General features: G+C 42.4%; 1 protein-coding gene across 2 annotated transcripts in view; it reads left to right on the top strand.

The window, feature by feature from the left end:
• The window catches only part of BMAL2 (basic helix-loop-helix ARNT like 2), a 43,548-nt gene that overhangs the window by 7,162 nt on the left and 22,089 nt on the right, over positions 1-14,297 (top strand). For both annotated transcript variants that reach the window (XM_081210719.1, XM_081210718.1), the window contains exons 2-3: positions 11,099-11,246; positions 14,000-14,032. In XM_081210719.1, coding sequence (XP_081066845.1) covers positions 11,099-11,246; positions 14,000-14,032 — 181 coding nt within the window. The remainder of the gene's footprint in view (positions 1-11,098; positions 11,247-13,999; positions 14,033-14,297) is intronic.

Here is a 14,297-nt window from a genome sequence, read left to right as displayed (position 1 = left end):
CCCAGTCATCAAACACTCTGCCCTTCAATCGGGAGAAACCTGCACTCAGCGAGCTAAGGCAATGCTGGAGTTTGGCATCAATGTCGGCTCTTGTAGAAAGGTAACTTAAAGTCATCAACATTTTTCAACATTACACCACTGAGTTGGATTTGTCGTGCTGCAGATGGGTTTTTTGTGCTTGTTGGTGCAGCACTTTGGTTTTTTGGATGTTGAGCATAGGCCAAGCTTTCCGTAGGCTTCTGCAAAGATATTTAGGATGGTTTGGAGGTCATCCTCTGAGTGTGCACACACTACGCTGTCATCAGCATATTGAAGCTCTACGATGGAAGTTATGGTAACCTTACTCTTTGCTTTCAGCCTGCTCAAGGTAAAGAGCTTTCCACCTGTTCGATATGATTTTTACCCCAGTGGAGAGTTTCCCTTCGACAATGTGTAGCATCATGGCAATGAAAATAATAAATAGGGTTGGGGCGATAAAACCCTGTGTAGAGGAGTGGTGGCTGTAGCAACAGAGAAGGCCAGCGGTCTGGTTTGTGCAGTGAGATAATGCTTTAGCCTGCCATTGGCCCTCCCGCAAATCCCATAAATAGTTTTCTTTTAAATTTAAACCATAAAGATACAGGGAATATACAGAGTGGTTGTCACAAACATGTTTGCATAGAGCAACACACTTGGAGAGGTGTATAGCTGGAGTATTTTCGGCATAAGCGTTTTATTTGGCTACCACCCCAGAGGACAGGATCACACTTCAAAACGACCTTGACAGATTAGAGAACTGGGCAAAAACAAACAAGATGAATTTTAACAGGGAGAAATGTAAAGTATTGCACTTGGGCAAAAAAAATGAGAGGCACAAATACAAGATGGGTGACACCTGGCTTGAGAGCAGTACATGTGAAAAGGATCTAGGAGTCTTGGTTGACCACAAACTTGACATGAGCCAACAGTGTGACGCGGCAGCTAAAAAAGGCAATGCAATTCTGGGCTGCATCAATAGGAGTATAGCATCTAGATCAAGGGAAGTAATAGTGCCACTGTATTCTGCTCTGGTCAGACCTCACCTGGAGTACTGTGTCCAGTTCTGGGCACCACAATTCAAGAAGGACACTGACAAACTGGAACGTGTCCAGAGGAGGGCAACCAAAATGGTCAAAGGCCTGGAAACGATGCCTTATGAGGAACGGCTAAGGGAGCTGGGCATGTTTAGCCTGGAGAAAAGGAGGTTAAGGGGTGATATGATAGCCATGTTCAAATATATAAAAGGATGTCACATAGAGAAGGCAGAAAGGTTGTTTTCTGCTGCTCCAGAGAAGCGGACACGGAGCAATGGATCCAAACTACAAGAAAGAAGATTCCACCTAAACATTAGGAAGAACTTCCTGACAGTAAGAGCTGTTCGACAGTGGAATTTGCTGCCAAGGAGTGTGGTGGAGTCTCCTACTTTGGAGGTCTTTAAGCAGAGGCTTGACAACCATATGTCAGGAGTGCTCTGATGGTGTTTCCTGCTTGGCAGGGGGTTGGACTCGATGGCCCTTGTGGTCTCTTCCAACTCTATGATTCTATGTATTTCCTATTCCGTTATCACATCTCATTCGCTCATTGACTTAGTTACTGCTGTTATTTGCTCCTCCTGGTCCATGGAATTTAGAGGAATAAGGGTGATAAGTGAAGAAATTGTTACTCTTCTGAAAACTTAAATATTGTGAAATGTCTCTTATGAGTACTTTCTAAACTCCATTATTGCCCTTTCACAATCTCTACCTCCCCCCGCTCTCCTGCCGTATTAAATGCCAAATAGCAGTGCCCTTGTATATGAATGTATTTATACAAATAGGTAAATGTTCTTCTGAATTTTAATTTAGGTGAAATACTATATAATGGCTTCTAGGTGGAATAGATTTGAACAATAAAGAACTATTTGTTTACAACTCATCACTAAAACCTTATGCACATAATCATTAGTAATGTATTTCAGATGGGAGTTTTACAGCAGATCTGTTCAGATGCTCATGCTTGGAAAAAATCAAGTTATAAATAGTTAAAAAGCAAGCAGTGTATTCAATTGAGATGGTTATTTATTAAAACCACATAATAATTACAGGATTTTTTTATTTTTCATTTTTTAGAAAAAAGAATTTGAAACTCCCACTCAGCCATGAAGCTCGCTTTGCGCCCTTGAAACAGTCACTTATCTTAACCTACCTCACAGAGTTGTTGGGAGGATAAAAAGGGAATGAGAACCATAAAAAGCGCCTTGATCATTTTCAACAGCAATCCATTTAAGCATTTAATACCAGCGGCACCAACCTTACCCCCATATCCCCCCAACTACAGTAATCACTTCTCCCTGCATATTGCTTCCACGGCTAACATAATGCTCCCCACCTTTCTGTCCCACTGCGGCCTTTCCCGGGGGGGGGGGGACATACCCAGAAATTGGAGAACAACATTCCACTTGTGAAGCATACAGTGAATATTTCTCTCCACCATTCCCCTGTGACATGTTACAAAAACAGCCGCAAAACATTTGGCCAACTTGATATATATTAAAAATTTACACCAGTAATTGCATAATTTGTAATGCTGCATTTACACAGACAAAAAAGAAGTGATGAAACACTGGGAATAAAAACACACAAAGCCAGGAATTCAGGTGCACACACCAACACTGTTCTTTGATTGCTATGAAAATTCAAGAGTGAAATGTAGCAAACACAAACAAGCTTCACACACAGGCATGCATTTGTGTGTGTGCACATGCTGTTCAGCTTGTCATTGTTTTTGCTCACTGCCTGCAGGGGCAGACTTTGGTAACATGGTACCCTGAGTGAAGACATAATTTGCCCCCACCCTGCCATCCAAACATTCTTATTTTCAGAATAATTCCTAATGGTACAGTTAGTTTTGTATGGATCTTCTCAGTAGGTACCCATATAAATTGTTGTTGTTTATTACTACTATTTTGTGTCCCCTTGGTTCAGCACCATGTGTGGGGGAACTACCTGCATTGCCCTAAACCTGGTGCAGCTGCCTGCCTTGGGCCAGTTACTAACTATCAGCTGAACCTATCCCTTATGGCTGCTGTGAAGATATAGAAGGTGGCTGCAAAAGGGGACTTCTTTCTTGCATAATAGACACCAGTTTTTGCTTCCTTTAGTCAAACTGATTGTACTCTAAAGGGGCATTTCCCCCCCTGTCCCCAGATTAGTACACCTCCAAGGCTTCAACCAGTCTTAATCTGGCCTATTTTTTGTGTGCTTAGATGCAAAAACCCAATTGTATGCAAATGAGTTCACTCCCAGGTTGGTATAGCATGCCCAAGGGTAAAGCATCACCATAAACCCTTATCTGGCCCCTCCTCACAAGAAAACCTAGGCTGCAATCTTCTACCCACTTACCTGGGAGTAAGACTCATTAAACACATATACTTTTTCTGAATAGACATCTACTCTTGTGCTGAGAGTTAACAATACAGATTTATTTTTTTTAATTGCCTGGAGTTTAGAAGACATGCCTTATCCCCTTTGCAGAGTTTTCAGTTTGCATGTGCTTTTTCTGTTTCTTTGCAAGGGTGGAAGATTCTTTAGCACTCACCCACATTTACTCTGTAGTAGAATCAGCAGGTAATAATTTAAAGGGAGTACCTGATCTCAAATGGAGATTACAAGATTGGCTAAAAACACTGAAAGCAGCCAGTCTGGTTTATCTCACAATAATCATTTAGAAGGTTAAGACTTGTCTACATAGCAGTTAACACCAAGGTTTAGGGACATTGCCATTCAAATAGTGTGTGTACGCCACATCATGTGATTTTATGAGGGATGGGGCTTACCTGCCTCCCCCTGTTTTATTCAAGTTTTATTCAATACATGTGTATTCTTTGTACCTCCTTCTTGGCACCCCTGCCTGTTGGCAGGTTAATATTCTGCAAGGTGTGGATAAGAATGTGTGGGTAAAAAAAAAATTCCCATTAACAATTCTGCAGAATGTTGTGATCTGTTGTAGATACAGGGTGTTAAAAAAATTGGGTCATTCAGGGATGCCTGGATTTGAGTCACAGTAATCTGTTTACTTTCCCTAAAACGGAAGCACAATTGGCCGTTATATTTACTGCAATATTCCAAGATTAAACACCTACAGCAGTGGGTGGTGAACCTTTTTGTTGCTTACCAGCTATCACAAGGGTGCTAGAAGGTATGTTAATAAGGCAAAAGCTGTAATGGTCTTAAGTACTTTCTTATGTGTTCATTATATTGAAGTGCTGAGAGTAAGAGCTTCATAGAATCATAGAATCATAGAATCATAGAGTTGGAAGAGACCACAAGGGCCATCGAGTCCAACCCCCTGCCAAGCAGGAAACACCATCAGAGCACTCCTGACATATGGTTGTCAAGCCTCTGCTTAAAGACCTCCAAAGTAGGAGACTCCACCACACTCCTTGGCAGCAAATTCCACTGTCGAACAGCTCTTACTGTCAGGAAGTTCTTCCTAATGTTTAGGTGGAATCTTCTTTCTTGTAGTTTGGATCCATTGCTCCGTGTCCGCTTCTCTGGAGCAGCAGAAAACAACCTTTCTCCCTCCTCTATGTGACATCCTTTTATATATTTGAACATGGCTATCATATCACCCCTTAACCTCCTCTTCTCCAGGCTAAACATGCCCAGCTCCCTTAGCCGTTCCTCATAAGGCATCGTTTCCAGGCCTTTGACCATTTTGGTTGCCCTCCTCTGGACACGTTCCAGTTTGTCAGTGTCCATCTTGAATTGTGGTGCCCAGAACTGGACACAGCACTCCAGGTGTGGTCTGACCAGAGCAGAATACAGTGGCACTATTACTTCCCTTGATCTAGATGCTATACTCCTATTGATGCAGCCCAGGATTGCATTGGCTTTTTTAGCTGCCGCGTCACACTGTTGGCTCATGTCAAGTTTGTGGTCAACCAAGACTCCTAGATCCTTTTCACATGTACTGCTCTCAAGCCAGGTGTCACCCATCTTGTATTTGTGCCTCTCATTTTTTTTGCCCAAGTGCAATACTTTACATTTCTCCCTGTTAAAATTCATTTTGTTTGTTTTTGCCCAGTTCTCTAATCTGTCAAGGTCGTTTTGAAGTGTGATCCTGTCCTCTGGGGTGTTAGCCACCCCTCCCAGTTTGGTGTCATCTGCAAATTTGATCAGGATGCCCTTGAGTCCATCATCCAAGTCGTTGATAAAGATGTTAAATAAGACCGGGCCCAAGACAGAACCCTGTGGCACCCCACTAGTCACTCTTCTCCAGGATGAAGAGGAACCATTGATGAGCACCCTTTGGGTTCGGTCAGTCAGCCAGTTACAAATCCACTGAGTGGTAGCAGAGTCAAGACCGCATTTTACCAGCTTCTTTACAAGAATATCATGGGGCACCTTGTCAAATGCCTTGCTGAAATCAAGATAGGCTATATCCACTGAGTTCCCTTCATCTACCAGGCTTGTAATTCTGTCAAAAAATGAGATCAGGTTAGTCTGACATGACTTATTTTTCAGAAATCCATGCTGACTATTAGTGATCACAGCATTCCTTTCTAGGTGCTCACAGACTGTTTGCTTAATGATCTGCTCCAGAATCTTCCCTGCTATTGATGTCAGACTGACTGGGCGGTAATTATTTGGGTCCTCTCTTTCCCCCTTTTTGAAAATAGGGACAACATTTGCCCTCCTCCAGTCTGCCGGGACTTCGCCTGTTCTCCAGGATTTCTCGAAGATGACTGCCAGTGGTTCTGAGATCACATCTGCCAGTTCTTTTAATACTCTTGGATGCAGTTCATCTGGCCCTGGAGACTTGAATACATCTAAACTAGCCAAATATTCTTGTACTGTCTCCTTACTTATTCTGGGCTGTGTTTCCTTTGCTGAATCATTTGCTCCAAATTCTTCAGGTCGGGCATTGTTTTCTTTATCGGAGAAGACTGAGGCAAAGAAGGCATTGAGGAGTTCAGCCCTTTCTGTGTCCCCTGTTTGCATTTCACCATCTTCTCCTCTGAGTGACCCCACTGTTTCTTTGTTCTTCCTTTTGCTACGAACATACCCATAAAAGCCTTTTTTGTTGCTTTTAACCTCTCTAGCAAGCCTGAGTTCATTCTGTGCTTTAGCTTTTCTGACTTTGTGTCTACACGTTCTGGCTATTTGTTTGAATTCCTCTTTGGTGGTTTCCCCCCTTTTCCATTTTTTGTACACATCCTTTTTTAATCTTAATTCAGTTAAAAGTTCTTTAGATAGCCACCCTGGCTTCTTTAGGCACCTTCCATGTTTCCGTCTCATTGGTATTGCCTGACGTTGTGCTTTTACTATCTCCCTCTTAACAAACTCCCAGCCATCATGAACTCCCTTTCCTTTTAGTATTGCTGTCCATGGGATCTCACCCAGCACTTCCCTAAGTTTTATGAAGTCGGCTTTCTTAAATTCAAGAAATTGAATCCTAGTATGCTTGGCTGCTCCTTTCCGCTGTATAGTAAACTTCAGAAGAGCATGATCACTCGCGCCTAATGATCCTTCCACTTCTACCCCACTAACCAGGTCATCAACATTGGTTAGGACCAGATCTAAAATGGCTGTTCCTCTTGTTGCTTCTCCCACTTTCTGGACAATGAAGTTGTCTGCAAGGCCAGTGAGGAATCTGTTTGACCTTATGCTCTTGGCTGAGTTTGACGTCCAACAAATATCCGCGTAATTGAAGTCCCCCATTACTACTATCTCCCTTCCTTTTGCATGCTTGGCCATCTGTTCCAGGAAGGCATCATCTATGTCCTCCGTTTGGCTTGGGGATCTATAGTAAACTCCCACAATGAGGTCTCTGTTATTCTTCTGTCCCTTAATTTTGACCCAAATGCTCTCACATTGGCTTTGAGGTTCTAAATCTTGGATCTCTTCACAGGTATACACATCCCTGACATATAACGCCACTCCTCCTCCTTTCTTGTCTGGTCTGTTTCTCTGAAATAGATTGTATCCCCCCATTATTACATTCCAATCGTGGGACTTATCCCACCAGGTTTCAGTGATGCCTATTATGTCATATTTAGTTTGCTGTACCAAGAGCTCAAGCTCATCTTGTTTATTTCCCATGCTTTGCGCATTAGTGTACAGACATTGAAGTCCATTAATCATTCCCCCGTGTCTCTTATTTAAGGATTTTTTCCTCCCACCACTAGGTCCGCGTGCTGTTTGCTCCATTTGGTCTATGACATTTGGATGATCATCTTCATTAATTGATAGACTCCTACCTTCAGGAGCACTGTCTCCCTCCCCCACATTAGTCAGTTTAAAGCCCTCCTGATGAGGTTTCTGAGATTTTTGGCAAAAACATTCCTCCCAACCGTTGTGAGGTGCAGCCCATCACTTGCCAGAAGTCCATCTTCAAGAAACTGCAGTCCGTGATCTAAGAATCCAAACCGTTCCTGTTTACACCATTTGCGAAGCCAGCTGTTCACTTCCAGTATTTTCCCCTCTCTCCCTGGGCCACGTCGTTCAACTGGGAGGACAGACGAGATGACAATTTGTGCATTTAGTTGCTTCAATTTCCTGCCGAGAGCCTCGTAGTCTCTTTTGATCTTCTGGAGGCTATTGCTTGCAGTGTCATTGGTTCCCACATGAACCAAGAGGAAGGGGTATTTGTCAGTGGGTTTTATGATTCCTTGCAGTCGTTCAGTTACATCTTGGATCTTAGCCCCGGGGAGACAGCACACTTCCCGAGACATCTTGTCAGGCCCACAGATCACTGCTTCTGTTCCCCTCAGTAGGGAATCCCCTATCACCACTACACGCCTCCTCTTGGGTTTGGTCGGGGTTCTTCCGTGAGCTGTCCGTTCCAAGGTCGCCTGCACATTCCCTGAGGACTGACTTTGCTGCTCGTCTTCATATACCTGATCGACTGTAATGAGGGAGAGATCCTCAAATGGAGTCTGCTCTTCGTCTTCCATGCTAGGGGAGAGGACCTCAAAGCGATTGTGTATTTCTAAACAATCAGAGTGAACCCTGGGCCTCCTACTTCTTTGAGTCACGTTTCTCCATATATCTGGCTCCTGTGTTGATGAACTAGCCTCCTTCTCAGGGGAGTCCCCTGTCTCCTCCTTGGTGGGGACGGTGTGCTCTGTTGCTTCCAAGAAGAGCTCCAGCTCTCTAATTCTTTGGAGCGTAGCTACACGTTCCTCCAGTTGCTGGACTTTGTCTTTTAAAAGGGCAATCAACATGCAATTGCTGCAGGTGAAGCTGCCTGCAACCTTTGGCAAGATGGCAAACATTGCGCAGGAATCGCAGGCGACTGCAGCTGTTCCCTCCCCTTCCATCTTGAGATCGTGTTGTTGGGGGTGGCTACAGAGGTCCTCCATCATAAAAAGCTTGAAGACAGGACAAATAACTTTGCCCACAAAAAAAAACCTAGGTCTCCCCCAACAAACGTTTGAGACTAGCTCCCCTAAATCTAAAAGATGGATATAACTGCGCGCGCCGCTAGGCGCGCGCCGCTGCCCTACAAACTCTGATAAGCTCCTCCCACAGCTAATCCCCTGCCTCAACAGAAACCCTGCCCCCTCTGACCTTTACACAGGGAAAAGAGCTAATCAGCCACAAGAAACACACACACACAAGAAAACCCTTTTTGCTCCTTCTTCAACTGCTGCCCTACAAACTCTGATAAGCTCCTCCCACAGCTAATCCCCTGCCTCAACAGAAACCCTGCCCCTTCAGTCCCTTCAGTCACGCAAGCAAGGCATGCTCAGTCCATTTTAGCCTTATCATTTTCCACATCATTCAAGTTGCTGCATATTTCTAATGAATTATAATTCTCAATCTTCTCTTTACATGCAAATATAGTTGCTTGCACTGTGAGAGAACAGGTGCAAATTAAGAAGTATCTGATTATTTAGTCAAGTTTCCTCATGTTTATTTGACTCCATCCTCTGATTAACTACTTGATCATGCAAATGAAATAGGTAAATGTTGAAGCAAGATAAGGAAGGGGCAACTGTGTATAAGCAGGTCTATCATTAGCATTGATATGTGTACTGGAAAATAAATGTTAGTTTTTAAGTTTGCCCAGGACTCTTCATTGCTGTCTTTTGCAGCAAAATCGCTTCTTCCCCTAGATGTGTTTTGCTGTTGTAATAAAGTCGTTGTGAACATGAAGAAAGCATGAAGACTCTTATGTGGCCTTATATGCAGAGAGTTTAGGTATTCATTCTGGGTTGGAAAACCTTTTATCTGTAGTTGCAGTGTATTTTGTTAATTATTTTTAAATGTTTTTGATTACTTATTTCAATATGTCCTGTAAAGTGCTTAGAGATTTTATTACAATCAAACAGTATACACATTTTGTTAATTAGGTAAGTAAACTTAGGCATTCTGTGAGGGGTTGCATGACAGACAGACAGACATTTCTTACTGAGTTGTGGTATGCACAGCATAGTGTGGAGAAGAAAAGGCCAGGTGTTTAAAATGATGTGAATGCTTCAGGCAGTCACTTTTCTGTAGCCATTGTAGGTTGGGTTTGCAGCAGCAGTAGTTATATGGAAAGTTATACTAAAAGCTAATCCTCTTTCAGATGGTTTTCAACCAGCCCTGGAAGGGATTGTACTTTATCTAACGGCCTGGGAGTGATATTTGATTTGTCATTCTCTTAAGCGTCAAGTAATTTTGGTGGCACAAAGAAACTTCTGTCATTTGACAGGCTCATATGCTAACAGCAACCTCTCCTAGACTGAGCTAGCCTAGCCACAGTTATATTTGCCTTGGTAACTGATATGAGGCTGCTTTTGAAGACAGTTCAGAAACTGTAGATAGCCCAGAACACTGTTCCTAGGCTGATAATGGGAATTACCGGTAGGTGAAGAGAAAATAATTTGTGTTTATTGCAACAACTCTACCGGCTTCCAGGGACTTTCTGAGCTCAGGTCCAAAGTGCTAGTCATAACCTTTAAACAGGTTATGACTAGATTATCCACAGCTCTGGATCCAAATATTTGTTGGACTGCCTTTTTCTGCATCAGTCTACCGATTCCTTAAGATCATTATTTAAGGCCTTTCTCCTTGTGCCTCTGCAGCCTGATGTGTGGCAGAGAGCAAGCCTTTTTTTGGTGGCACCACACCTTTAAAATACTCTCCTAAAGGAGGTCCACCTAGAGACTGCATTACTATCATTAAGGGCTTGTCCACACTTTCGCTTGTCCAGTGCCTAGAAAGAATGGGTCCAAATGACCTTCTGTGTTTTCTAGGCACAGGTCCAAGCAGTTTTGCCTTTACCTTGCCACTTCCCCCCGGAAAACTGCTCTTCAGCGCTAAATTGGAGCAAATGTCAATCCAGAGAAAACCCAATTGATGTTTATTCATCAGCGGGTTTTCCCCAGGGAAAGCGGAAGTGTTTGGATGAATCCTTAGTCACCAGGCAATCTGTTTTCCTAGGCTTAAAGGACTGTAAACATTCTTTAACTTAGTGAAGATTCGTTTTAACCATATACTGTAGTTAAATTGTCTGGCGATGTTTTAGTTTCTTTTTAATTTCCCGTATTAGTTTGTATTTATTATTGTTGTTATTGTTGTTATTATTTTAAGTTTTACTTCTTGCTTCTTATACCATGGTTAGCAGCTACCCTAAGAGCATAAATCTTTGTTGACGGTGTGGGACATAAATTATGTAAATGGACAGATTGATTGACACAGAATTAAGAAGCATGTTTGTCATGGGGGAGCTCTTTTGTGGAGAGCCAGTGTGGTGTAGTGGTTAAGAGCGGTAGTCTCGTAATCTGGGTAACCGGGTTCGCGTCTCCGCTCCTCCACATGCAGCTGCTGGATGACCTTGGGCCAGTCACACTTCTCTGAAGTCTCTCAGCCCCACTCACCTCACAGAGTGTTTGTTGTGGGGGAGGAAGGGAAAGGAGATTGTTAGCCGCTTTGAGACTCCTGAAGGGGAGTGAAAGGCGGGATATCAAATCCAATCCAAACTCTTCTTTGTATGAAGGTTATTCATGGATTTAGGTCAGCAATTTTTTTCATTTCTGTCTAGATTGGTTGGAATACAGTACATACAAAATCACTCCGTCTCAACTTTGGCACTATTTTACTATTTGCAGATAATTTTCAGATGGAAGGAAACCAGTGTGTTGCCTCTGCGTTCTCAAGCCTTATGACTCCTATATCCCAGCCAGTCACTGCCAACTCAAGTAATACATTTGGAGTGGACTTTCCAAGAAAACGCAAAGGAAGTGATTCTGATAACCAGTAAGTTGGGGGGGGGGGTTAATTTCTGCCTCACTGTAGTATAATAATACTGGATTTGTGTTAGACCTATAGTTGCTAGTGTGTGTGTACATGTTATGCATCTAACACATCTATTTTGGGAGATATTTTTGTGTATATTCAGGAGCTACATACTAAACACATGACAGAACGGTGATAATGCATTTTCAGCTTCTTGTGCTTCCAGTTCCTATTCACACCTTTATTAATCTGCCATGACATATTCTGTGCCTGGAAAAGTCTGTTCTTTTCTGTGCTTCATGCCATTTCCAACTAGCTGCTCCTTGTAAACTTCTTCAAATCCCACAGTTCTCAATAATTTTCCTAAACCAACATACATTTCCATATTTTATTCACACTGTCTGTTCTCATTCCTTTTTAACGTTTTTACCTCTTCTCTGTTCTTTCCAAGAATATAATTAGATACTTTCCTGATATTTTGAAATAATAAAACAGCAGGGCTGGAAATCAACAACTGAAAACATTATAGGATTTAATTGGAGGGGATTACATATTTTAAAACAACAGCAACAAATATTTAACCTAAAAACCATTAGATTTGGTACCAAGATTATCCTACTGAATGAAGCCTATCCGAAGGAGGGTATCGGAAAGCTCAGCTGTTTCAGGTGGCCTCCATGATGTAATGAAATTTATTCCTACTTTCCATTTGCCTAGTGTAGATTCTTCTTGCCACAGATGGTCTTAGTGAGTTAACACTATGAAAGTTTTTATGTACATCTTTATCTTTTCCAACAATGGCATCTTACCTCATCAGATACATCATGCTACTTCTGTTTAGATTTTCCATAGAGTTGTTGAAAATCTGTTTCTGAACTACTAACTCCTATCTGAGCTCTCCAAAGTGCTTTTCATAATATCTCTTCATAATACTAAAAGTTGACATACCAAAAGTTTTTAAGCAGAGGTTGGATGGTCATCTGTAATGCATGCTTTATCCGAGATTCCTGCACTGCATGGGGTTGGACTAGATGACCCTTGAGTCCCTTCCAACTCTTAAGATTCTATGACAGTACCCACTTTCTGGATGTGAGCATCTTTCAAATACTTTCTTGTTTAAGTTGGTTATGGCATCAGGGATATTTACCTCAATCTTTAGTGTACTATGTTATAAGAATTGCTGGGAAGTTGCACATCATTTTAAATTGCCAGATGATTAAAAGTAATTAACAAAAAGTTATGTCGTGACAGATGTGATAAGGGAAAATGTCTATTAATTGTCAGAGTATTCTGCTATGGCTGTAGCAAGGCCCAAATTGATTGTACTGGGTGGGGAACCAGTGGCATGGGCATGGGTGTAGCCCAGGGGGACAGCTGCCTCCCCTAGATCAAATAAAACAATGGTCAGTTAGTTAAGTATTTCAAATCATGTTGGTTCTGCCCCCCTAACAAAAATTGTGGCTACATCCGTGGGTATGTGGGCTGCATCTGGTCAACACAGCCTTTCTGTTCAGCCTACTCACTTTCCAAGGCTCCACCCCCTCATTGTCTCATGCTTCTGATGCCTGCTGCAGTTAGTTCACCAGCTGTCAGCATGTTCCCTTACTCAGGGAAGTAGCCATATCTGGGCATTCCTTTCTGTGCTAGGAAGCACTCATACATGTCCAGGTGCCCTGGGAAGTATTCAGCAGCATGCAGCCTTTCCCAAGTATTTCAAGAACCAGTCAGCTCCTCTCGCTTCTCCCAAAGTGACAATCCCCTCTTTGGAGGCATCTTCAACAAGAAATAGTGGGGACTGTAGTTACAGGGTGGGATTCTTGCAGGAAAAGTCAGGCCAAAGAGTAATTGCAGGAAAAGAGATGCTCCATAATTCCAGTGCGGGAGGAGAAGAAAAGGAGAGAGAGAGAGAGAGAGAGAGAGAGAGAGAGAGAGAGAGAAGGCATAAAGTTGGGAGGGAAAACAGTGATTGAGATGCAGGAAGTGAAAGGAGAAGCAAGATATCTCTTCTGTTGAGCTGTGAATTTGGGAAGTTTGGAGAGATGGAGCTGGGTGGAAGGTAGCTGAATTTTATGCAGAAGTAAGTGATTTGTGTATGTGCCTGAAAATGTACAGTATTTCGGTAACTGGATTTGTTTTGCACTGTATACTTTTTTGGGTTTCGTCCTGCATATGTCCCCCCACCCAAGTTTACACATGTGGGGAACACAGCCCTTAGACTGAAATGGGTTCCCTACTCCTGCAGTACGTGAAATAACTTTGACCACAGTTGCCCTGGGCTTTTTCAGGCTGCAGCACAATCTTTAGTACCTCTTCACCCCATAGCCACAAAAACCAAGGAAAACTCTTGGAATCACATTAAAGTGGTACTTCAGGTTAAGAACTTAATTCGTTCTGGAGGTCCGTTCTTAACCTGAAACTGTTCTTAACCTGAAGCACCACTTTAGCTAATGGGGCCTCCTGCTGCCGCCGGAGCACAATTTCTGTTCTCATCCTGAAGCAAAGTTCTTAACTCGAGGTACTATTTCTGGGTTAGCAGAGTCTGTAACCTGAAGTGTCTGTAACCCAAGGTACCACTGTACTGGAATTCAGTCTTCTGTGACTGGTGTTCAGGGGTAAAGAAGAAAGGCATTTTTCTTTTCTTTTTTGGCGTTCTTATGTGTCCCAGGTCACTGCTGTAAGAAGAGTAAGGAAAACTCAGCATGATTTTCTATTGTAATTGTTTTTCATTCTTGATTTTGATGTCTTTTAAATAGTATAAATTCTCTTTTCTCTAGGTATGCATGTGATGTTGATGATCTCCAGAGCAGGTATAATGCCTTAACGAACTAACAAGCAAATAGATAAATACAGTACTGTATTTTTGAATACCATGCTCAGAAGAGTTAAAGTGGTGGTTAAATGTATATTTGTGTTTCTACAAATTCAAAATGCTCATCAAGATCACTTAAAGACTAAATGTAAAGAACTTTCCAGAAATATAGTGTAGTTACGTAAAACAGTGTTTCTGCTTCAGATAAAATGGCTAGTATTCCTTGTTTGGCTAGTAGAGTTAACGCTGAATTTGAGAACTGA

Source organism: Podarcis bocagei (assembly GCF_964188305.1).
Source record: "Podarcis bocagei genome assembly, chromosome: 10".
Taxonomy (NCBI): Eukaryota; Metazoa; Chordata; class Lepidosauria; order Squamata; family Lacertidae; genus Podarcis; species Podarcis bocagei.
The sequence above is the reverse complement of the archived record's forward strand: the minus strand, read 5'-3'. Positions and strand labels throughout refer to the sequence as shown.